At 39.2% G+C, this 27,315-nt stretch overlaps 1 protein-coding gene across 2 annotated transcripts in view; it reads left to right on the forward strand.

Moving 5' to 3' along the window:
* LOC133396457 (partitioning defective 3 homolog) overlaps positions 1–27,315 on the forward strand; it is a 298,273-nt gene that overhangs the window by 201,416 nt on the left and 69,542 nt on the right. For both annotated transcript variants that reach the window (XM_061666339.1, XM_061666340.1), the window contains exons 20-21: positions 8,433–8,561; positions 19,316–19,627. In XM_061666339.1, the coding sequence (XP_061522323.1) occupies positions 8,433–8,561; positions 19,316–19,627 (441 nt within the window). The remainder of the gene's footprint in view (positions 1–8,432; positions 8,562–19,315; positions 19,628–27,315) is intronic.

The following is a 27,315-nucleotide window of genomic DNA, read 5'->3' on the forward strand; positions in this document are numbered from 1 at the left end:
AATCCCGACTTTTCGTGTCTGTGATGAGCGACAGCAGCCGGCTTGAGGATAACGAGAGTGTCTGTGATCAAAATGGACCATTAGGAATGCAGTGTGTCATGCGGTATCTGGGTCATAGACTGAGCCTCCAACTGCAGCCCCTCAACTAAGAATCCCCACGACTGACCCCCTCCCCCCACAACTGTTCTCATTCCTATTATTGTACCTTTGTATGCAAGCATCTTGCCAGGTTGGTGAAATAATACCGTTGGCAAATGTCTATGTCTACGGGCATGTAGGATTTTGTTTTGTGTGCATTTGTAATCGTAAGGGTTCTCAGCGTGTCTTTGCATAGTGTACATACACATTCTGAAAGCCAATTCCATCATGCAAACCTCCCTCTGAGGTGTTTCTATATAAATTGTCCTTCAGAACCTCCCACTCACTGTGCTCACACAATTTAACAAATTGATAGTGTGAATACATCTCGATTGTTTATTTGTGTTGTAATGAGAGACTTTATCAGGGGGTGTCATGGATTTGAAATGTTCCTCATAGCCTACAGAAATGCACCCCAATACATAGACATACACACATACACACCCATATTCTCGCACAGAGCTATGATTTATGAGAAACATTAAAGGCAATTATGTTGAAGTCGGCCCCATCTTTTTGTATCGTGTAGGCTGTTTACAATACAGGAAACACAAGTCATCCATTGTGCATGTACGTGTGTTGAGATGACAACACACGAACCAACTTCAGCACAACTGCTCCTGCTCAAAATGGAAATGTTGTTACATAAAGATAATAATGATGTATGTGTTTAATATTTGTTTATAATGACACAAACGATATTGATTGGGCCATGTCAAGATGCAGCTTTTACAAAGAACATTAATGCTTAGTTTTTCTTTCTACTGAGCGATATTGTAGTGGTGCTGCATCATACTGGTTTTACAGTATTAAACCACTCTCTAAACGGGGTTTCTAAACTCTCAAAAATAAAAATGTCTATAGGGAAAAACAAAGTTTGTTTACTGGATTGACAGGGCTTGAGAAATAATTGGAAATGCTCAGTGAACATATGCTCGCATTGAAGCCAAACATGTTTTCTTTTGGTTAGTTGTTTTTCTTCTGGAACAAAATGTTCCGCATCTAGTAAAATGCATTTAATTTCCATACAACAACCTCATTATTGTAAGCAGTTCGGAAGAGAGAGAAACATAAAAATAATAATCTGACCTGGGATGCCATCCACCTGTAAAATTTTCTTTGTATTCATGACTTTTGCACACTAAACAAGCACACAAAAGACCACAGAAATTGACTTCTCCAAAGTCTAAAATTTTCTCAGCTGGTTTATGTTGGAACCAATCAAATATTTCGACTGCAGTTCTGTCCTCCTACTAGTTTATGGCCTGATCATGAATATATACATGTCATGCCTCCATGATGCAGTACATACCGCTGTCCCACCCAGCATGAAGCATTTTGAATCACATTCTCCCCTCTTCATATATGTCACCCTGCTGTTTTCATGCCATACCAGAACAGTATTTAACCAGCTTGCCTCCAGAGGTGCAACCCATCAGCAGCCACAGTGTCCTCATAGAACGTTTCTTGATTATTTTCTGACAAAAAATAGCATCATCCTCAAAAACATCTTTATCTGCAAACGAATTACATCCAGTACATATGCAGTATCCCCAAAGATAAAGTGTTTGCTTCTTGCTTTTTTTTCAAACAAAGGATCAAATAATAAAAAAATAATAATACAAATCTTGCCGTTATCCTTGTAAACTCTGTCAGAAATTGCAGACTAGACTGGGGACTGCTAAAAATAAAAAAACTGGGGACTGCAAAACCACTACCACAACAACAATAGATCAAATTTGTAGAGTATTTTTCTTAATATTTAAAGACTGCACGCAAAGAAAAATGTAAACAGGACAGATAATGAAAAACAATGTGTTGTTGACCTTGTTGGAGGTTGGTCAGATGTTGTAAATTATGTAATGACAGTTATCTTGAAGAAGTGGGATTTGGTTGGCTTTCGAACGAGGTGAGTGTGTTTTAATTTCGGATGTCGAGGGTCAGGGAGTTTCAGGGGGTTGGCACATCCATGGCGAAGGCTGTCCCCCAACGGTGAGATACTTGGTCTTGGTGAATTAATCAGTTTCAATTTAGCTACTTTAAAACAAAACAGGCGGCACAGTGGCCAACTGGTTAGCACATCTGTCTTACAGTTCTGAGGACCCAGGTTCGGGTCCGACCTCGCCTGTGTGGAGTTTGCATGTTCTCCCCGTGCCTGTGTGGGTTTTCGCCCACGTTTACTCTGGTTTCCTCCCACATCCCAAAAACATGCATGGTAGGTTAATTGAAGACTCTAAAGTGCCCGTAGGTGTGAATGTGAGTGCGAAATGGTTGTTTGTTTATCTGTGTCCTGCGATTGGCTGGCGGCCAGTTCAGGGTGTACCCCGCTTCTCGCTCGAGGATAGCTGTGATAGGCTCCAGCACGCCCGCGACCCTTGTGAGGATAAGCGGTACAGAAAATGGATGGCGGGAAGGATGGATAAAACAAAACACGATACACTTGCACAATCTAATGAAATCCACTCTAAAACTATGGTTTTAGAAAAAAGTAGTGAATGCTGTGCATTTCGACACAACTGCAAACTGCCACAAACGACAAAAATAAGCAGGGTGTTAAATTCATACATTTCTGAGAGTGACCATTAAACAGTATTAAAATGACTTACTAATAGTGGTTTGAAAGGGAAAAACTAAATAGAAGTACATTTTATTCTTTTCACCCCTCACTGCAACAACTGCCTCGAATGCATGTAGGAGCTGCAGCCTGGAAGATTCGGATTAACTTTCAGGTTGGCCAAGCAGAAACAAAAATGACTCTTCCATGTATGCCCTTGAAATTATCTTCTCGTCACTTACTCAACCTCAAAGTGTTCCTTGGTGAATGAAGTCAGATGTAAAGAGACAAAAATTGCTGACAACTGCAATTAGGGAGTATTTGATTTGTTTGTGAAAACACAATTTAACTGACAGCAATCTGTGACAACAAGCTTAAGGCCTTATTAACTAAATGTCTTAAAAAATGGGCAGACACTTGAATGCCCACGCAAACATAAGCTGATCTACTAACCAGGCCCACTCAGAATTGGATCTGCCAAACATGCTAAATTGTTTATTTTATGCGTTCAGGGAGTATAGGCAAATACATTAAATTAGCACGCGCCATGTGATATCTCAAACCTGAGACAAATTGCAGTGGCTGATCATGTCTTTCAATGCCCCATAAGCCAGGTTTTAACGACATCACTTGCATAACCATGACGAGGAGGTGCAGGCAAAATGAGAGGTGACGGGGAGAACAAATATTTTCCCCTGGTGTAAACATTTTTAAAATGCCAGAAACATAAATTATGGTGACATAGTATTCTCGATTCAGTGATGCAATTTTGGAGCTTCTGAATGATCTGAAGGGCTGACTTGGAGCCAGTCATCTATGACAAAACGCCTTTCATCTGTGCGTTTCCTTGCATCATTGTCATTTCGGCGAGATGAAAGATGCATATACAGTAATTCTGTATTCTACTTTAAAGAGTCACCATGAGCAAACTCATTTGCCTCCAAAGATGTTGTAAATGACAGGCTAGTATTAAAGCTTTTTTTTTTTTATTTATCTTTTGGTATTTTGGGGCATATTGTGTCAGGGGCATGTTTGGCATCCTGTTGTGCCAGCCCCTTAAATTGCCTTTAGCCTTTAAATCAGTGGAAATGATGCACCCCACCATCAGTGTTGTGAACTCTTCTTTGTGATTTACAGAACGCTATTACTGTTCAGTGAGTTATTTTCCACTAGGCCCACAGAGCTTCAGCCCACAGCTCAGAAATATACTAAATATGTGACTATATTTGAAGTATATTTATTTCATGAGCTGCTGTGGGTAGAGATGTATGCGAGGCATGACACTTAAATTGAACACTCCTATTTTTATTCCTGGTCTTTCATCACATTAGTAGCCATCAAAGCATTGAATTTATTTGATATGACTGACATGTGTAAGATTGTATAGAGTCCAAATGAGGTTTGATGGCCATTCAGACATTATCAGGCCAACCGGTGATGAATGGTGCATAGCTCCAGCTTGCGGATGACTCCGACAGGTCATAGATATTCTCTGCGCCTATCTGCATTCACTGCTTCGCTATCTCATTGATCAAACGTGCATGTTATCCAGCTGTGTGGTCGCTATCTTTTCATTCAGTCGCAAGCTTCTCACTCCATCTTTCTTTGTAGCTTGGGAAGAACTCTGCACGCACGCATTCATCACTTACAGTTGACTGCTGTTTGCTTCAGTGAGATAGATGCTTAAGATGCTCTTCATTAAACAGTACCATGGCCAGTTCGTCACAAGCTGAAGACCAGATCAGAGCTTTGTGTGAATGTGATGGTCTATTTTTACATGGATAAAATAACGGTGTGAGAGCTACTTTTTTTTATTCTACTGTAACTACAGTATAATTAACAAAGAAGTCCACGTGCTAATTTTATGTTAGTGTTGAACTATTCTTTATTTATTTATTTATTTTGTACTGTGCAACAATGAATATTATGAGGCCCACTAGATACTTTAGATTTACCACAACCTGACTCGATGCGCCATTCATCACCGGTTGGCCTGATAATGTCTGAATGGCCATCAAACCTCTCTAATGGACTCTATGCAATCTTGCACGTCAGTCATATCAAATAGAGTTGACGGCTATAAGTATGATTTTAACCTTCTCAAACAGCTAAATAGTTGACCGGGATATTATAAACAGCTCTCGGTATGATGCCGTTTACACTATTACAAACTGTAACACCAATAATTAACATATTACACAGAAGTGATAAAAGTGTCATGGTGTGTGTTTTGGTTTGGTTTGTGTTTGGTTTAGTTTCATGGTTTCCCTGTGTCTCATGTTTTCCATGCCTTGTGTGCTTATTTAGTTATTGTGTCCACCTGTTCTCGTCAACCTTCTACCTTGTGTTGACCAATCAGCTCCCTCCAGCCACTCGTGTCTTGCGCAGGTGTTCCTTGTTGGCTCGTCAATTTGTGTGTATTTAGTTCCCTGGTTTCTTTCAGTCCTTGTCGGTTCTTTGTCAGGTGTCATTGTAGTTATTATGTTATTGTCACATGTCATAGTGTTGCTCAGTTATTTCATGAGTCATGTCTTGTTTCCAGTTTTAGGTTTACTAAAGTGTTTCTTTGTTACTTTGTGTTTAGATTTTGTACTTTGCTAATTTAGTATTTAGATTTTTCCGTGATCCTTGTTTTCCTTTGTTTTTGGAATTAAATAGCGTTTTTTGATACTCCTGCACGACTGCTTCCCCCTCCCTGCTTCCCTGCACTTGGGTCTTCCCCGTTTTGCCTTGCCTTCAAAAACTCAAACTGTCTTCTTTTTGTCAGAAGTGGTAACTGGTAGCCTTTTATTGCTCAATGACTCTCCGTACTTGTGTTTTTATGTTCTAAATGTATATTTATCATAGTGGCTGTTTGTTGTCGTACGAGAGTGGCTCCAACTACCAGACAAATTCCATGCGTTCTTTAACATAGGCCAAGAAAGATGATTCTGAAAGTAGCAGTAGCGCTTATCTTATGTTATACGAGAAAATGTCAAATCTTAAATTGAAGTATTAAGAAAGTCTAGTCAATGATCTGAATGAAGTTTTATGTATTGGAATATGTTGGTGTTACATTTGTATTAGTCTTATGCATTCAGATGTTGTAGTGTAGCTCTTAGGGTCTAGCTTGGCTTGTAATGATTACTGTGTTAGTTATGCAACTTTTGTTCTGTTTGTCATGGCGCATGGTTAGGAACATCATGCCTTAATGGGATTTGTGGGGTCTTGCTGGTGGTAGCCATGGTAACAACTTGCAGATCTAACATGAAATGTTTTTTTCCTGTCTGATTGGTTGTTTTTCCTCAGTTGCAGTGGTTTCTGAAAAATCGATTGGACGAAAGATGGCTATTTTTTATTTTATTTTTTTAATTATCAAAAATTCCCCCTTTTAAAATACAATTGGCCGATTAAAAAAATAAATGTGTCACCATCCTCCAGATTTTCTCCATTTTGCATTTAGTTGTGTTGCTTTATTCGCTTGTCACTCACTGGTGGCTTCAGCAAACCTTCTACCTTTCTTTCTTTCTCGTGACGAGTGAGAGAAGACCGCAATGTCACATATTTTGTTTTGAAACGTTTTGAAATGTTTGCAATATATAGTCTGTGAACAAAAAAACAAACCTCAGGTACATTGTAATTCTTTTTTTTTTTTTACATCACAACTGATTTGAGTCCTGCGATTGGCTGGCAACCAGTTCAGGGTGTACCCCGCCTCCTGCCTGATGACAGCTGGGATAGGCTCCAGCACGCCCGCGACCCTAGTGAGGAGAAGCGGCTCAGAAAATGGATGGGTGGGTTTGACGGACAACTGATTTGAACCACAGAAAGCAAACAAAAGATTCTAGGGGAAATAACTAAATACTACAACTGTTATTGTCGGCAGTTTCCTTGGAGTTAGTCTTGAAAGTTGGGGAATTCCACAAAATTCTCAGTATATAAGCACAACTAGATGGCCTCCTTGTGTCAGGTTGAAAGACACTATTGTCATTCAAACAGTGTATTTCAGCTACCAATCAATATGTTATCAAGCCTTGTCAACTTTTCTGTCAATACAACATGATTAATGCTACGTTGCCACTAAAAAAAAACAAGACTGAATTGTGTCTTTCCTCCTGGCGCCGTTTAACCCAAATAATATTTTTTTGTTTACAACCACATCAAAAAGGCTGTAGATATAAGACTTGTCGTCCACTGTGTCTGCCTTTCGCCAAGAGTAAGCTGGGATAGGTTCCATCTCTCCACTCCTCTCAACAGGATAAGCGTTACTGAAAATGAAAAGATGGATGGATTGCTTGTCTTTCACTTGCATGTTTCAGGCTGCCAGTAAATGGGAGGTAACTTTTCATTGTATTGCTGCTGATGCCCTGGTTCTGTCTAACATGCCAATATGTTTGACCCTCACAAATCGCCGAATGTACTGATGTTGATTCAGCGGATAAATTGAAAGTAGACTTATTTTGGATGACACTACAGAACTTGTCACCTGCACAGATGATAGATAGCAGCCTCCGGATAAATTACTGACTCGTACTTAGTGGAGCTATTTGTTGATTAATTAATTAGGTAATGCATGCAGTCCGGGGATGAGATCCCAAACATTATCACCTTGACCTCTCCTGGGTGTAAGCACAAAAACTCAAATGAGGCTGCAGTCCTTTTGAAACGATGGGTAATTCAAAGCAGTCAGTTTCAGATGGCTGATGTTTCTCGAACGTAGAATACTAAACATCCATGAGGGAAACATTTTCCCAGTTCATTAATACATTCAGTTCCTCAAGCCCAAATTCAACCATTTTTTTTCAGCTTCAAGTTTTAGTTGTCAAAAAGCTTCAGCTAAAAAGGGAGGTAAAAACTAACTTGAACACCGCATGAAAACATGTAGATAACCATAGTCAAGTTATGTCTGAATGAACACCAGACTAAAGAAATCCAATTGGTCTCTGCAATCACTTGATTTCCGAACAATTTTTTTTGCTCTCGCTCTCTCTCCACATATACAATACTCTCATAAAAGAAAGGTTTACAGTAAGTTGAATCTACAAAAGATACAAATATTATTTGGTGTCTTCCCACAAAAATGAAGGAGTAAATTATACTTAAACGTCTGGGGTGGCAGTGTTTCTAACCATGACTGTTTTGTCTATTGTGTGGTTGTATGTATGTATATATATATATATATATATATATATATATATGTGTGTGTATGTGTGTGTGTGTGTGTGTGTGTATATATATATACATGTGTATATAGAAATATATATATATATATATATATATATATATATATATATATATATATGTGTGTGTGTGTATATGTATGTGTATAATGTAGGTATATATATATATATGTATACGCTCTAACCAGTCGTACACCGTGCCGCCTATATATTATATTATTATAGTATTCTGCATTTAGCCAATAAAATAATTTAATTTTAACTTTTGAAAATGTTCAATATTTTCTGATTGCATCAATGGGAACTTGACTTCAAAGTTATTCAGTACACTTTTGTTCTTATTTTTTAATGGCATAGTGCATTTTGATTGTATTCACATGAAGAAGACAAGTAATTCAACAACAAAACGTGAAGACTGTGTTCTCAGCTGTCTCCCCTAGTACACACCACACCTGATGAGTATGACAGTTTGACACTTTAATTTCCTTTCTGAGCAGTTTAACCTGAAATTTTCCTGCTGAAGGTGACATGCGACTGAAAAATCTGTGAATTAAATGTGCCTGCCGTTCTCTTTTGCTTAGGTTTGGGAAACATCGTAGTAATGATCAACCCGCAGACAGAGTGGAGAGGAGGGCGTCCAGTAAATCTCAAGCTGAAGATGTGCATGCATCTGATGAGGAGACTCAGCGGATGAGGCTTGAACAAGAGAGGTGAGTGCTCAGAAAGAGTTCTGACCTGTTGACCTGATTCAAAAGGAACAATGCTGAAATAGTCCATGTTCAACCAGTCAAGGCTCCACTTTCTCTACTCTCTAGAATCTAGTTACATACTATTATTATCGCAAACAACAAATCTAAAGGTACCAATGACTTTTGTCCAAAATCAAATATGTACTGAAATTGCAATGTTTCTGTGTTTTAGACTTTTTTTCCGGGGGGGGGGGGGGGTGGACTTCTTAACATAAATTAAGAAATTGTTGGATGCTTCTGAATTTGGTTGTCACTATTGGCCATGACTTCGGATTTCAAATTCAATTTGTTGTTTAAAAAGATATTGATAATAATGAATGGCAGGAACAATTGTTTATACGTAATAGTATGGTCACGCAATTATACATATTTATAGCAATAACAGCCCTTTGAGGGAAACCATACCGATGATGTGGCCCGCAATAAAAATGGGTTTGACACCACCTGAAAGTGTAAAATCAGTTCAACCACTGTAAAATGTGATAAAAACAAAGCACACCTATCTTACCTTTCGACAACAAACGGTGAGGATAGTGACGACAGCTTTTGTTCAACTTCAGACTTTAGTTCTGTTGGTAATTGTATGACCTGAGGGGCATTCAACCTCAGACGTTTTAATATACTTTTCCATTCAAATTGTGTAGGTGGGTAAAAAACTAAATATATCAATTTGTATAATTATACTTCATTTGCTGTATGTGTAGTGAAGGTAAATTATGGATTATCGTTGCATGTGCTGTTCAGAGGCACTGACCTAGTGGGCGCTTGTCCGTCCCTGTAGGTTTGGCATGATTGAATGGTGCTTATTATAATAGCGAAATCAATGTGGCTCTGTGTTTGTGTCATGCTGAAGCTCGCTTGTGTTGTTAATCACTCTTGAATACACTGTCCCTTCATATTCAGTCATTTTGGCTTTGTGTTAGCAGACATCGGGGTGTGCAGAGGAAGAAGCGACATTGGGTTTGCAGGGTCTGCCTCATCCCTTGCGGATGAGCCCTGTTGAATTCTCTAGCAGGGGGAGCAATATTAATGCAGGCTGAATGAAAAGACAGCTTGCTGTCTCATTGTTCTCCATCGACTAAATGAACTCCACGATCTAACAGCCACTGGTAATAACAGCTAATTGAATAGAAACAATAGGGCTTGATATCACTCCCTCTTTCGGCAAATGAAGAGAAGGGTGGAAGGCTGTCAAAATGCCCCAAACTTGTGTGCACACACATACACACACAAACCTCACAAAGGCTCTCTTCTGTGGTGAATGGAACATCTGGAGGCCTTGCTCAGAAAATGCTGGCACTTTTCTCTCTGGTATTTGGCTCAGATATGCAGCGAAGGTCCTCCCCGCCACCAGTGCAACCCTCCCTCACCCCCTCTGGCTGGGGGCCGAACACATTTTCCTCAGTGTGCCCTGGAGACGGGCAGGCCCTGGAGAAGGAGACTCTCCTTCCAGGGCTATCTCCTTCGAGCACCTCCCAAAACGACTGTCATGCTAAGCACCAAAATCAACACAGACACACAGAGCGCAAGAGATAAGTGCTATTCCCTCCCCTAAAACGGCTACACACTATTTAAATCCTGACTGCTGTCACACAGTTTCTTTGTCTTGTACCACATTCTCATTCCCACTCCGTTCTGCATGAGTGAGCTACAGTCCCAGTTCCCTGTGCACGACGCACACCCAATTCTTCAATTCTTTTGTACCTGCTCCCAAATCCTATCACTCGGCCAAGCCTGAATTGTCCCATGGTTAGTGGAAAGCAAATCCTGAGGGAAATCAGAGTGGCTAATAATAATCCCACCTACCATGATGCCAAGTCTATATTGAAAGTATTCAGGTTCAGCTGAGGCTAGAAATTTGTCATTTTGTAAACTCCAACATTTCTTTCCCCATATTTCTCGGCATGTGATTCCAGAACTCACCAGCTGGGTCAGTGCGACCTGGGATAGACTGCAGGCCTAATTCTGATTTATTGGTAGTGATTAAATTGAGTTGACACTTGTGAAATGAACTTCTGTGTTCCAAAGAGCAGTCAATCAGGCGGAGAGGCCAGTGATTGTGACTTTATATGGAGGGTAAGATGAAGAATTATGATTCAGGGGGTAACAAAATGAACCGCTGATTGATTACTTAAATGCGAGAGTGAAGGGTTTCCCTCAAGGTATGTATTGTATTTTACCCACCTCATATTGATGAAAGACGGTGAAATCAAGACATCTAAAATGGTAGCACTCTACCATACAATCAACTTGATGAAAGCTGGCAATCAGTACAATTTATTTTACTAAATTCTTATTAACTCTTTGGAGTCTCATCTAGGCAGGACTTGAGCCTGTGGGGTTTAGCCTGATCTGAATCTGTTCAGTCCAGTACTGGCAGCCGTCACTCTGACCTCTTTTATGTTTGTGGACACGCTTATCTGATTGGTTCCTATTAACAAGACTGTGGAGACAACAAGCTCTCTGATTGGACCATGTCTGCGTTGGAAGAGCACCCCTTTCTGCGGCTGTCACCCGTTTCCATGCAAGGGCCTTGGGGGAGAAAGGCAGAAAGAAAGAGAGCATGTGTGGTGTTGTTCAAGCCTCTATCAGTCTCTGACTTATCTCTGCACGTTAGCCCTGATTCTATTTTTCCAGGCAAGGTGGGGGCACACAAACGACAAGTTGACAATGCTTCCTCTTCATTTTATGCCTGAAGTGAGCTGTATTCTCTGTCTTTGTCTGTGGCAGCTGATTATGATGTCCATTCTCTGTTATCTGCTTGGCTCTGCTTGGCTTCTAATCAGTGGCCAGCACTCCACTGTGACTCTCCTCATCCTTCCCCCCCACAGACCACCAAAGAGCACGCTGCTGTTTTTTATTTTTATTTTCTCCAGCAGTGGCACCCTTCTTTTAATTTGTTGTTGCTGACTGGAAAAAAAAAAATACCTGACCAGTGTTTTCAATAAGTCAGCAACTCACTTATTCCATACACTGAACCTTGATGAGGTGCGTCTTTAACAATATAATGTTCCATCATCACTCTAATATGTTTATTTCTCATACCACAAATGGAAAACTACAATAGCAGCCAGAAGAACTCAAACTTCCGTCAAGGCCGAAAAACTGTAACCATTTTCGTCTCACTCGTAGGATTTTTAAAGTCATAACTTGCCAAGTTATATGGTTCAATCCCAGCCCTGTAGGACACAACGCTAACCACTGAATCTTTTTCGTCAGCACCCAACTTGGTACCAAATCTAGACTGTGCGAATGAAAAAATTCCATCCATCCATTTTCTGAGGCGCTTCTCCTCACTAGGTTTGCGGGCGTGCTGGAGCCTATTCCAGCTAACATCGGGCAAGAGCCAGGGTACATACACCCTGAACTGGTTGCCAGCCAATCGCAGGGCACATACAAACAAACAACCATTCACACTCACATTCACACCTACGGGCAATTTAGAGTCGTCAATTAACCTAGGATGCATGTTTTTGGGATGTGGGAGGAAACTGGAGTGCCCAGAGAAAACCCACGCAGGCACGGGGAGAACATGCAAACTCCACACAGGCGGGGCCGGGGATTGAACCCCGGTCCTCAGAACTGCGAGGCAGACGCTCTAACCAGTCGCTCACCGTGCCGCCCGAAAAAATTAATATTAATTTTAAAAAATTGTAATCGTTAAATTATTGGAGCTGCACCCTCATTCTACATGCTCACAAATGTTTAATGGTTAGCACACACACTCCCCCTCTGAAAAGTGTTTTTGCACAATCCCGCATCAAAAGAACAAACCAAAGATGAGCAAAACAGTACCAGTCACCTGTGGCGAATATTTAAAAGAGCAATATGCTTAAAGGCACTTTATTGCTTTGTGTAATCGGGTAGTCCCTCTTGGTAGTCGTGTGCATAGTGGCCCCAATGTTATTATTCTAATTTCTCAAGCTACATCATTATTTTAGTATCCTGTTTGAGTCAAAGTTCCATAAGTTCAAAGGAAGCGTGAACTGTCTGATGGGAAATTGTGATTACAATTATAATTACTTTTGTGATTACAATTAATTATTTTGATACCTACGGCAAGTCAATGTGGTTATCACACCTGTGAATGAACACACTGAAATCTGGACTATTATCTCTTGTGATTGCATTATGCTATTATGGGCCAAGTGTTAACAGAAAAGACGGCTATCTGGGAGTTTGTAATTTTGCATAGACAGCTGCAAGAAGTCATTTGCTGCACTTTGATTGAATTCAGATATAGATACCCGCCCTCCATCTGCTCTTCACAACAATAGAACATGTTTTGATGAGGGTGCAGTGAAAAGAAAAGAAAGAAAAGAAAAATCTATTCAATGCAGATGAGAAAGTCAGAGATCAGCAGCATTCTTTTTTCCATCCATTGCTGTAACAGTGCAAACTTAAAAAGGCAGTCTTTCAAACTTCTAAGAGTGTTGACTTCAAAATAAAGTGCCTGGGAGCAGGCCACCTCCCTGACTCCCTTTAGGTTGATTAAACATTGACAAAAGTCTGACGGTTATTTATGGCTTTGCACATTGGATGAACTGACAGGTTTCTACCAGTCTAAATTTCTCTATGCTGAATGAACTAAAGTAAAAATTTCACAAGAGTGTCATTGCAAATTCAGTTTCAGTTAGTGTGAAGTTGACACAAAGACAAAAGTTAGAGATATGCAATGTCATCTTGTTGACGCATCATTTTCTTGACATGGTGAGTTAGTGGTTTTATTCCTTTCTGCCTCAAAAGACTCATCATTGCAATGCGTACACTCTCTGCTCGCCAAGAGGAAATACAATTTGCCTGCCGTCAAGCAAATGTGTAAAGTGAGGGTTATACACTCACCAGACGCTTCATTTGGGTTAGATCATTTTCATGATAGTTTCTGAATTTACCAAGACGATGTACAGTAGGTCAGTCTAGATTGACACAGTCAGAAAAGTATTAATTTACTGTTCAAGTGAGTAGAAAAATTCTACACACCTCTATTCAAATGCCAGGTTTTTGTGATACAAAAAAAATTAGACCAAGGTAGATTTCCAAACTGTTTTTCACAATTAACACGTTCAGTGCCATTGACGGCTTTAGAAGTCAAATATCCATGTTAACTGGAAAGCCTGGCAGTGAATGAGTTAATTAATGTGACCTATAACATGTACATCTCAACTGGGGAAGAAAAATCCAGAGGAGGAGTAAAAATAAACAACTGAGATAATGTTACACAAGTGTGTGCACCCTCTTATCATTGGGGATGTGGCTGACAAATCACATTCAACCTCATGCTAAATGGGATCCATCACACACTTGCCACCATTTAAAGTGTCTCTAATTAATCCCAAAATAAAGATCAGATGTGAAGGTAGGCTTTTTCTGGCATTTTTGTAGTCTTATGGCACCAGCATTAGTCCATAGAAAGCTCAGAGGGATCTCATTGTTCATCAGTCAGGAAAAGGATACAAAGCCATTAAATATACAATGGAACAGAGCGATGACGGTCATCATTAAGTGGGGAAAATATGGCCTAACAGTGACATTCCTTTCTCAAGTGATGAAAGGACCATAAAAAAAACGTTTTTAAAAAAACTGCTCGGAAGACTGCCTCTTAAGAGGCGAGCAGCAACACTGAAGTAGCTGGATTTCTGGTCATTACTGACTGTTTAGTACATTGACAACAATTTCCCGTCTTCTTTATATCTCTGGGTTATGGGGTTGGGTGACAAGACAAGCCTTATTTTTGAAAGAAAAACATCCAAGCTCAACTACATTGAGCAAAAGCACACTTGAAATCTCCCAAATGCATGTGGGAAAATGTTTTACGATTCAATTAAACCAATGTATAACATTTTGGCCATATTTCCAAATGGTATGTTTGGCACAAACAAAACACTGCTCACCAGCAAAAGAACAATATACCTAGTGAAGCATGGTTGTGCCAGCACCAACCTTGGGAGCTGTTTTTCTTCAGGTAGAACTGGGGCGTATGCCAAAGTGGGCGGAATTATGAACAGTTCCAAACACCAGCGTTAGCACAAAACCTTCTTCTTCTCTTTTGCTAGAAAGGAAAAACATGCCAGAAAAAGTGTACTACAACAGCTGAACTTATTTTGTGATAAATCAGTCACTTTAAATGGAGAAAGTTGTGTGCTGACTCCCATTTTACATCAGTTTGAATGTGATTGGTTAATTCTGAATTCAGTTATATCTCCTCTAATAAGAGGTGCACACTTGTACAATTACTTTGTCTCAGTTGTTGATTTGTACTTCACCTTCCCACAAACATGTTTTCTTCAATTGAATTGCACAGGGTATACAGTAGGTCACGTTAAAGGTGGAACAACATATTGTGGTCTCATCTTGTTGTATCACAAAATCCTGGCATTTGAACAGGTGTGTGTAGACATTTTAAATCCACTGTATGTGTATTACTCTGGTTTTGTGTGCAGTGGTGTAAATGCTGCACTACATAAGACAACCAATTAAAATTGGGCAATATGTAATCAGTGAGCTATTGCAAAATAATACAGTATTGCATTGCTGGTTCTATTAAAAGCTGACGTGTCCTCATATGCCATATTTATCTTGCTCTTGGAACTGTACTTGTAATTGGGGCTTTACAACCAGTGATGTGTTTATTTTGGGCAGCAGTTCCCTCAGTGTATACATGTTAAACCATGATGTGATTAATAGAGTATGTTATGGTACAAGTGTGGGGGTTGTCTCTGAGGAGTAATTGTGAGAATGAGAAGTTGTGTGGGCAGGTTGCCCAAGGTTTGGTTTCAACAGATGATCACAATCTCATGAATAAAATACTGTCAGAACACTTTATTTTATTTGCCAATACGTTTGTTCAACGGCGCAAGTGTTTAGTTTTAAATAGTCGATGATTATGTCTTAGGCCTGTTGCTTATCCACCTGGTTCAGTCTGCAATGAGCTGTTTAAGTCAAGTAGTGGCTTTGCGCCAGGGTTCTTTGTTGTGAGGAGTCCTCAGCATTTAACTTTGGGTTTCTCATTCCACAATTACACAACATACTATATATAAACCAAAACTATGCAATTGCTTTTCACTCTCTTGACGCTCCCCTAAAAATGACTAACAGCCTATATTACTAGTTTAATACCATACATACTGTGATCCCAAAAGCCTTTAATATAATTTCAAATGCTTACAAACCGCTTCAAACATCTTCCACTCCCCCTGTCAATCACAAATTCAACATGGCTGCTGCTAGGTCTGTGATTCGATGATCTGAAGTGTGGCTGCACAGACTGTTTACAGCCGGCGCATTAACCGTTCGTTGTCTCAATTAAAGAGACACTACAATAGAATACATACTGTACAGTATTTTGCCACAAAAAATATCTCTATATATTTTTTTTGCCTAGTTACATTCCACAAATAGGTGAATTTGTGAATGCTGAAACGCAAATATGCAAGGGTCCAGTCTATGTCTAATATTGTCATATGTTCTAAAATAACAACCGCAACAAAACCATATAAACTGTATATTTGCCATTTTTACATGTTAATCCCTTCATTGAAGTATTTAAAAAAATCATTCCCTGCTAGGAAAGTCTATTTGTTTAGTTTTGTGTCATCAGTCCAGTCAAGGCCATTATCTCATTACAAATGTCAACAATTGTAATTTTTATGAATCTGATTAGTTCATAAAACGCCAGAGGGTTGGGGCTTGGTTCCCAGTGGACTTCCGTGAACCTCTGCTAACATTATTTTCTAGTCCTTCCTGGCAGAGATCAGACATCGCTTCAGCCAGATGGAAGGTGAAAGGGATTTGGGGAATAGTTTTTTCCAGTTTTGAGACTTAAGTTATGTCCCTACATAGTGTCCTTGAACAGGTGGCTACACTGTGTTCACACAACTGTGCTTTTAGTTAATGATTTCCACATTTTTATCTGCACTGTCGTAATGTAAAATAATGAAAAAATAAAATAAAAAGGACATATTTATGTTGGACCAATGACTTCATATCATGCAACATCACATCAGGGCTCCATCCAAATGTAATTCTGTAGCTAATGCTGAGCAAATGGGATTTGGGATGGCTAGAAATAAATAAGACAGTCTATGAGTAGGATGTGGGAATTGGGTTAATCCGTCACTGAAAAATGGTGTTTGTTTGAAATATGATTACCGTTATTAAAATACAGACATGGAGGACCGAGAAAGGCTGGAGGGTATTCAAGGCCTGTTTCGAAAGTGTCAATCATCAGTGAGCAGCCATGGGGGAGGTGGGGCGGTGGATGTCAGAGGTCGTTTATGACCTAAGGTTATAGGTATGTGTTGCACCAGTGGGAGGTAGCATGCTCGCGTCCATGTGTGTCGATGTGTGTGCGACCCCACGGTGGGTATGCAACATCTGGAACCTGTGAGCAGTCGGGTGGCTGCTGTTAAGGTCCCTGCAGTGGGAAGTCAACCCTTACCCTGTTCCACAAATGCCAGCTTTCCTCACTTCCTTGCAGTATAATTACTTAGTCCTGTTAGCTGCAAACAGATGCACATTCACATGGAAGCATTCTATGAGAAAGAAAAGCACTTATGAAAGGCTCCGTTGTCTTGAGGTGATCCTGCGGAGTTGAACAGCAAGGAGGGGGATGAACGAGCACTAAAGGAGTTCGAGAGGCTCTCTTACTCTCCTACCTCTGGCCAATGATTTGACAAATAAGATCAGTTCAGTTCCCTGGTGGCATGGAAAGCTTCATATTTAAATAATACTGCAGGAGTATTCTCAAATATGTTTATTTAAACTCTTTTCCCCCTCCAACTTAAAGAGAACATTTATGAAGAGAGAGATTTTTTTTATTTTTTAGAGGGAATTGTAATTACCAAAATGTACACAAAAGAAATTAAATTGTGATTTTTGTTGTTCTTTTGTGTTAAACAGTTCCACAATTTTGTGTTGTTAGTTTAGCACAAAACATTAACATCTATGTAATGTTATGTTAGACTAGCAAAACACAACTGTGTGTGACTGGTTTACATGAAAATATTACTCTTCTTTTTTAGATTGTACAGTACTGTGCAAAGGTTTTTGGCCACCATTAGATTTCTGGTGTTAACCATAATATTACGACCAGACTAGAGCGCTGACCTCTGCCAAAGTTAGACTAATAACAAAAATAGTCAGCATAATTTTGTTTGTAAGTTATCAGGCTACTTCCGAAGATATGCATTTTTATGACAGTATTATATATTTCACATACGCCCCCCTCCAATAAGTATTGGAATGATGAGGCCAATTCCTTTATTTTTGCTGTAGATGGAATGTGTTTGGGTTTGACATCAGAAGATGAATATGAGTCAAGAGATCAATATTTCAGCTTAGTATATTTCCAGGTATTTACATTTATATCTGACACACAACTTAGAAGATGATTTGTAAAGAAGCACCCAGGGTGAGCTGAAGTACTGGAACAGAGATAGATTCAAGTGAATAAGGCATTTAAATTCAGCAGATAGAATCCATGTGCTGTATAGGGTTTCAGTTTAGATATTCACCCATGTCAAACCGGTCCTAGATGAGGGACCAGACAAAGCATGGCTCAAAAAAACCCTATGATGTATAAAAATATTGGAAGACGATTTCCCTTGCCCACCACCTTGCCCGATTTCCCTTGCCCACCACCTGTAGGAGGGGCCATAGGAGTTGGGTGCAGTGTGAGCTGGGCGGTGGCCGAAGACAGGGACCTTGGTGATTCGATCCCCAGCTACAGAGGCTGGTTCTAGACACGTGGAACATAAACCTCTCTGGAAGGGAAGTTGCCAAGCTGGTGCGTGTGGTTGAGACGTTCTCACTAGATATACTTGTTGTTGGGCTCTCCTCCACACACAGCTTAGTCTCTAATGCCAGTCCACTCAAGAGGGGTTGGACTCGCTTCCACTTTGGAGTTGCCCATGGTAAGAGGCGCCGAGCACTTGGCCCAAACATATTGTGCGGGGAATGTCTGGCAGAATCCCCTGTCAGAAAGGTTTTCAACTCCCCCCTCCGGCAGAACTTTACCCATGTTCTGGAAGGCGGGGGACATTGAGTCTGAGTGGACTTTGTCTCACACCTCCATTGCTGAGGCGGGTGACCGGAGCTGTGGCCGTAAGGTGGTCGGTGCCTGTTGTGGTGGCTTCCCTGCTAAAGTCACTGCACCTGCGACCCGACCTACGATAAGCGGACGAAAATGTATAGATGGATGAAGTTCTTTATGAGACCCAGATAATAGATCCCTTGATTTAAAAGCTGAAATATTTAGCCATCCGCAACAAAATAAGAATTGTTGATTAAAATTGTTTAACATATTAAATTTTTGTCAAGTGGAGTTTAAAACAGAATAATTTACTTTGGTGGTTCCACTACACAGGGGTTCTTGGTTCACGACGGAATTACCTTCCTAAGGCGACAACTGAACCGAAGTTTGTACATACTCTAAGAAACAAGCCATAGTTTATTGCTAACCTACACTAACACGGTGGTAAAGTAATAATGACAGTAAATATTTGTAAGGAAATGTTTCTAGGCCTTGAATATAAATCAATCAAATGAAAACGGCAACTACAGCTGTAAGTGAGCGGGCCTTCTTGTATCACATGACAATGTACATTGAACCCCTGCATATTCCCTCTTCGTAATTCCTTAACTTTGCCTATCTGCATATTTTTATGTACATAGTCTACTTAAAGAAATATCTCTAATGGTTGCTGTGTTATTCCTAGAATACAGGCCAAGATGCGTGAGCTCCGGGAGAAGCAGGCAAAGGAGCGGGAATATGCTGAAATTCAAGATATCATCAGCCACTCCACCTTGAGCTCGGACGAAGAGCACACCTATGCTGGCATCGGATCTTGGGACTCGCCAGTGGACAGCAGCACCATTGAGCCTTACAGCACTCACCACCAGTACCATCTCCCTCAGGGTCACCAGGGCCCTCACCCTTCCTCCAATCCTCCGAACAACAATCCACCTCTAGAGGCACTGTATGCTCAGGTCAACAAACCTCGCAATGGACGCCCTACATCTTCTGACAGGTAAGTCTGAAACTAATGATGGAGGTTGCAATGCTTCTGACTCAACATACAAACGTACTCAACAGCAACAGGTAGACTAACTACCGTTGTGCCTTTTGTTACACTTTGCAGCAATTGAGTTCATGTACTCCTCATCTATAATGTACGAGCTGCATTGTGTTTGTATTTGTTCATTTTGCTTGTCACTGATAACAAATACTGCACACTTGACAACCAGCAGTTTCCACAGGCAAGGTGAAAAAAACAGCAGGAATCTTTTATCTATTTGTTGGAATGTAATTTCATGTATTTTTCCCCTCATTATCCTTGGATCAGAGGTAATCCTCTCCAGCTTCAGCCTTACACACTTTTTTCAGTCATGCTCTGTTTGAGTTCATCTTTGTTTCACTCATAGCTTCTATGTTGTGCATAGAAGATTACAGTATATTGGTGTGCCACCAACGCTATGCAGAGTTTAAGTTGTGATAGGAATAATGCCACTTAAATTACTCAATTATTATGAGTGACTGATGACTAATTTGTTTTTTAACTCAAATACAGGAGACATTTGTTTCTTTGTGGAGTGATTGGCTTGGATAATATTATGTCACAAAAATCAGTAAAAAAAAAAAAAAAACTATGAGCTTTCATTCCATCACAAAAAGAAATTGAATAATATTCAAATAATATTAGAAGTCCAGTCGCTATATCAGGAACACCAGACAATAAATACATATAAAGAGTGACGGGCATATCTGCTTCTTGGTTCTGAGGTTGGGGCTCCAAATCCAGGCTCTGACCTTCCTGTGTAGAGTTTACATGTTCTTCCCGCATGTGTCAGGGTTTTTTTACAGGTCCTACTGCCCTCTTCCACATTCCATTAGGTTCTTTAAAGACTCTAAATTGTCCATAGGTTTGAATGTGAGTGTCTTGTAGGTAGCTTGTCTATTCGTGTCCAGCAATTGTCTGGCCACTAGTTCAGGGTGTACCCCGTCTCTCACCCAAAGTCAGCTGGGATAGGCTTCAGCTCCGTGACCCTAATGAGGATAAGCACTATAGAATATAGATGGATAGTTACAGTGCCTTATAGTAAGAGGTGTTTTTTGTGTTGTTGATTTATGATCCCGTTACCTTATTTAACTACTGAAGGAAATAGGGTTGTACAGTTGGACCCACCTTTTGTGGCTAGTGTACATTGTACACAGATGTACTGTATTTAGCCTACATACATTATACTTGCTCTTCTGCTAAACTGGTAAGATTACATTCACTACATATGTGTTCTGCTGTTAAGGACATGTCCAAGAGCCATTAATTTGCTATTATAATACAGTAGGTCAAGCTAAACTTATTTATTTGACAGCTTTTATTTGGTTAGGTGGATGTGGTGGGTATTAATGTTGGCGTGCATGCCTGTGTGTGTGTGTGTGTGTGTGTGTGTGTGTGTGTGTGTGGACATACAGTAACAGCTCTACAGTATGTGGATAATTTTGTTCAAGGATCAGTCTCCATCCACGACCACCTAATGCCCCCTCCTATATCCTATATAAATCAATTACAGTGGATATGACATGATTATCTGGCCAAACTGATAACTAGTTCAATCCATGTGCCAATACAGCTATGGCCCACCAGTCGAGAGATAGACAGACATGTTACCTCAGGACAGAATCAGTATCTTACGACTATATATTGGAAATAATTTTTCCCCAAAGCAAACACTTTTTACACTGCTAAACCTAAAGATTTTTCAGCTATGATGGATATAATGCTATTAAGTATCAACTCAAGCTGCAGGGATACATTATTCTTTAAAAAGCAACGGGGGCCTTTCACTGAAAAACATTTGGTTCTTTCCCTGAGAGAAGTCTAATTGTGTTTAGCGTATTCCGATTACAGTTGTTATTATTAATTGCCTCTGACCATCTGGCTAATATATTTGTTTTTTTCTTTTTTTTTCCTCCTTTACAAATGTTTTTGAATTGAAATCCAAATACATTACACTAGTTGTTACATCGTCTATGAGGGTAATTGGTTTATGAAAGAAAATAACTCAAAAAGACCCTGCCTTATACAGTACTGGTCTCTCCCACACTCCTGTTTTTGTAGTTTTGTGTGACATTGAGTTTTCATGGGTGTATTACAGGATCAGAACCTCAGTGTTGCATATAAATATAAATATATATATATATATATATATATATATATATATATATATATATATATTTCCTTGAGGTCTGAGACTTGGGTGTGGATGGGACAATGTAGAATTGTATTTGCAAAGACCCGATTAGCCGTTACGTGCTGAGAAGTGTTCTTAAATATGCATGTTTTCAAAGTGGCATTTTTGTTTTGGACCTGCTATGCATATCTTATATTCACCAGCTTAGCTGTATGTCTGTAACATTTGTTTTGCTGCTTTTGATATATAATAATATTCACAGTTTCTTATTTATGGTAGTTTAGAGGCATATTTGCAAATGCCCCAAAAAATCCTGTTTTTAAGAAATTTGGATTCATGGCTTCCTATCATGACAAACATAACTAGTAATTTGCATGACTAAATTGAACTTTTTGCTAGAAGTTAAGTGTCAAAAAAACATAATTGCAAGTAATTTCTGACAGTTTAACACAAAGATCACCTAATTTGACTGTTGAAAGACGATTTACTGTTTCAAACTGGATACATTTGTAATCTTTTAATAATGCTATTTTATCTATCTCTATATCTGTCTCTGTCTGATGGCCAGCCTCCCTGTGTACATTCATCTGCCCAAGTTATAACGTAAATAAAATTAGGCAAGTTAGACATACAGCGGCTGAAATAAGTATTTAACGTATCACGTTTTTCTCACTAAGTATACTTCCAAAAGTGCTACTGACCTGAAAATGTCAGCAGATGTTTGGAACAACCCTAGTAATCTATACATTACAAAAAAGTAGAACAAATGAGCTCAGAAATTAAGTTGTATGTAAAAATGTGAAATGGCACAGTGAAAAAGTATTGAATACATGAAGAAAGGGAGGTGCAAAAAGGTATGGAAAACCAAGACAACACCTAAAATCTATCAACAATCAAACAGAAATCCGGCCCCTTGTCAGTGCAAATTAATATCAGCTGGTTCAGTCCTAATTCATGGCCTACCAAAAGGTCTCATTGCCACCACATCTCATGATGGGTAAGAGCAGAGAGCTGTCTCAAGACCATTGCAAACTAATTATTGTAAAACATAACAATTGCATTGTTTACAGGCGCATATATAAGCTTCTGAACATTCCAGTGAGCACAGTTGGGGCCATAATACGTAAGTGGAAAGCCAATCATACCACCATAAATTTGCCTCGATCAAGTGCTCCTCGCAAGATTTCTGACAGAGGAGTGCAAAGAATAATCAGAAGAGTTGTCCAAGAGCCAAGGACCACCTGTGGAGAGCTTCAAAAATACCTGGAATTAGGAGGTACCGTTGTCACAAGGAAAACAGTGAGCAATGTACTCCGCCGCCATGGCCTATATGCACGCTCATCACACAAGAACCCAATACTGGGGGAAAAAAAGCATGTTTAAAGTTTTCTGAACAACATTTGGACAAGCCAGTTAAATACTGGGAGAATATAGTCTTGTCAGATGAGAGCAAAATTTAACTCTTTGGATGCCATAATGCACACCACGTTTGGAGGCAAAATGGCATTGCACAGCACCCTAAAAACACCATACCAACAGTGAAGTTTGGAGGTGGGAACATGATGGTGTGGGGCTGCATTTCAGCAAATGGTACTCGTAAACGTCACATTATTGAGTTAAGGATGAATGGGCAAATGTACCAAGACATTCTTGACAAAAATTTGCTGCCATCTACGAAGATGATGAAAATGACACAAGGACATTTCAGCAGGATAATGAGCGAAAACATACTGCCAAGGAAACTCAATTGGATTCAAAGAAAATAAAATAAAGCTCCTAGAATGGCCCAGCCAATCACCTGACTTGAATCCAATTGAAAATCTATGGAAATAACTGAAACTCAAGGTCCATAAAAGAAGCCCACGGAACCTTCAAGATTTGAAGACTGCTTGTGTGGAGGAATGGGCCAGAATCACACTAGAGCAAAGAATGAGACTAATTTCTCCATGACTCATTTGTCATTGCAAACAAAGGCTTTTGTACAAAGTATTAAATAAATACCAGTTAGCGTGTTCAATACTTTTTACTTTTGTCATTTCAAATTATTACACAATTTAATTTCGGAGCTTATTTTTTCTACTTTCTTTGTATGTATGGATTACTTGGTTTATTCCCAAAATCTGGTGAAATCTTCATGTCAATAGCACCTTTGGAAATCTATTTCATGAGAAAAACCGTGACATGTTAAATACTTATTTCAGCCTCTGTATATATAACTCTATACGGTAGGATAACTATGGGGAGTTTTGACAAAAACAAATAAGAGTATAATTGTTTGGAAAAACTAAGAGAGCACTGCATTTTTTATAGTTTTAAAAAAGGTATTGGCTCATAAATTGTTATTGCATCTTCACTTAAGGTGGAGGCTTTTCTCTTTGGTCCATTTAACTAATTAGAGTCACTTACCAGACCCTTGGTTGAAGAGATTAGGTCCACATGCCTCCAATTTCCTGTTACTGTTTATTGTCATTTTGCAACTTGGACTCTTTTAGGTTTCACAAACATACATTAATTTAATGTAATTATAAAAGCATTCACCCATGATTCATCCTAGGTTTCTAAGCTGCACACTTGTTTATCTTCTGTACATCATGGAGCTGGATAAATAACATAAATATAATAATATACATGTTTCTGTCAATTAGACCTTTGGTAATGGTGCCCTGATGGAAAGGTCACAATGACTGTAGAGATGGAATGAGTCAGACCATGGATTATAAACCTTTAGCGATACCAAGACCCTGGGATCATGCTCAGTCTGTTGAATTAGCGTTTACTGTTATTTTGCAGTATCCCTCTAAAACAAGAGCAATAAAATACATTCTTTATTTGTGTCAAGTTTTATTTAAATCTTATACAACACAAATGTCAAATTTAACTCTAAAACTCATAGCACAAATTTTGCTGTATTTATTGCTGGATGTATGTGTTAGTGGACTTGAAACAATTGTTTTAATAGTTTTGCTACACCTTGTTTATAAAAAAGGAGTCTGCCTGGCAAAATGGAATGACCTCGTTTCTAGACAGGCAGCTGAGAAGTTAACTACTCCATCTGCCATGGGACCCCAGGGTTTGGGTGACTGGCACTGGATGGTGCGTTTGAGCACGAAAGCCTGACAGGTGCCAGCCTCCAAGGGATTTGTGGGAGGCGGGCGTGAAACAAGGCATCACCTTTTGAAACTGTTATTTGATTGACTGCTGCTCCCATTACCCATCAGGTTTCTAATACAGCTCAGAGTGAGAGCGTGCAGTTGTGGAAGGAAGCAGTGGGGAAAAGCAGGCAGGGAAAAAAAGACATGGAGCCGATTGGGCTCAGCAGTGCAAAGCTTTTCAAGTCCTGTGAAACTCAGACGCTCCACAGAGCCGAGCAGGCTGGGATTGAGAGCGCAAGAACTCCAAGATTGACACTTAAGAAACACTGTTTTTTTCCCTATTGTGCTAGCCACTCTAAAATACAGTCAAAACCTTCACTTGCATGGCCTTGAAATTTGATCACAAGGTAGCTAATTAATTTTCCGAAGCGGATGAAAGATCAGAGTTTCCATTTCTGCAGGACAGATAAGTAAGGTTATCTGTGCTGGAAGACAGTTTGAAGTCTGGGTGGGAATCTGCATTGAGAAACCACAAAGGAATCTTACTGCCCACTGGAAAAAAACAACACTAAATATATACAGTAAATAAATAGACACTGTTTAAACTGTATATATTATAGATTATATAATATATATATATTATATAGATTAAAGATTATTATTATTTATTATTATTAGAATTATAGATTAAAGAAAAAAAGTTCAACTAGTAGGAGAATATACTTGTAATATTATAAGCATAGACAACGTATACCAATTATGTAATGTAACAACTGGAGAGACTGTGGCTGCTGGTCTCAGACTGTTCAAGTAGCTGCACCTTTTGTGTTGTAATATTTTATTCTTCGAACCTCAGGACTTTTTCTTTTTTCTATTTAATTCTTGACATGATTCAACTTTAGTTTATTCAGCATGGTAAAACCAAACAACTACCATCAGTGTTGGCAACGATATGCTAACTGTGCTAATACTATATATTGATTATGCATACTGTATACAGTACTGTGCAAAACTCTTCGGTCACCTCTGGCTTTGTTTTATTAAATACCTTTTTCATAGCATTCTTTTGACATTAAAATAGTAAAAGACGTATACATTTAACATGATTGCGTTAAAAAAATAACACATTTCCACAAAACTTTGTTGAGGGTTGGTGTATGAGACAAGAAAATGGTGTAAATCAGGATAAAGGTAGGGATACAGGAATATTGTACATATTTTATATATATTTTTTACTATTTGAGTCATTATGGCATCAATGCACCATCTGTTTGTCTCAATATCATCAACTCCTTGAAAAATAAAAACAGTTCTCTGGTGATTGAGTCATCTGTACTGAGCTTCCATTAGATTAGTGAGTAAAAACTAGAATATAAATGTAGGAACTTTGTCTGACATTGTTGAATTATTGTTTTCTCGGTGCATATTAATCATGTTACTTTAGTGAGGCGCTGTCCTATGTCACACTGACAATAAAATGAGATTTGGTGGCATTGTTTTGTTCGCACAGCAAAAAGGTATTCGAGCTAGGATGCTAGTGATCCTCTGCCTAACTTTTTGCTGCTCAGTGTGTTTAAACAGTACTTGCCTGCTGTTATGTGTTTTACATTAGTGACATGACGCCACATACCACCAAGTGTTGCAATGTGGGCCTGTACTTTGGACACACATGGTCTATTTGGACCACTAATGCAGCTAAATAATAAGAACATATGAACTGTAATCTTCTGCCTCAATCAGTTGATTGCTGAGCCATTATGAAGTCAACGTTTTGTTTTCTCTCTCATCCTTTGTTAGTTAACTAAGTCTGCAATCAACAAGCCGTCTCTGTGATTTTTGTTTGTATTTCATTATTTTGCAATCAAAAGAAGATTAACAGCACTTTCTGACTGCAACATCTGTAGCCCTGATTAAATTCTACCTCTCAATAATTTATTGGTAAACAAATTAATCTTTTACAACCCATGCCTCTGTGTGTAGACTTAAATATCAGCTCTTAAGTCTCATAACTTTTCTCGTCGCTCCCCCAGGGAGTAAATAGCATAGTGAAGCACTTTGCCTTAATGAGACACATGCAATACTGTACTATAGTTGAAACTAATTATGTTTTTACTAAGCTATGGAGTCGTCTCTGTCTGTTTTGGCAACATATCCTGTTTTTTTCAACATTTTTGTTTGCTAAGATGAACAATTTGCAGAAAATCTGAGTCTCAGCCATTCTTATTCGTCTCATCTGAGGTCATTTTAGGAAATTTATGTCATCGGGTATATTTAGTGCACTCTGGGTCTTTTGAACTCTTTCCACTGATACAAATGAACAGAGCAAAACAACGATAATAACATGGGATGCCTGGACTTGGCTGAATTGCTAACTGCCCATCGAACACTGAGCAATGGAGATAGTTGTTTGGGAGAAATGTCATAAGTGTTTTCAT

This window comes from Phycodurus eques, chromosome 21 (genome assembly GCF_024500275.1).
Source record: "Phycodurus eques isolate BA_2022a chromosome 21, UOR_Pequ_1.1, whole genome shotgun sequence".
Lineage (NCBI taxonomy): Eukaryota > Metazoa > Chordata > Actinopteri > Syngnathiformes > Syngnathidae > Phycodurus > Phycodurus eques.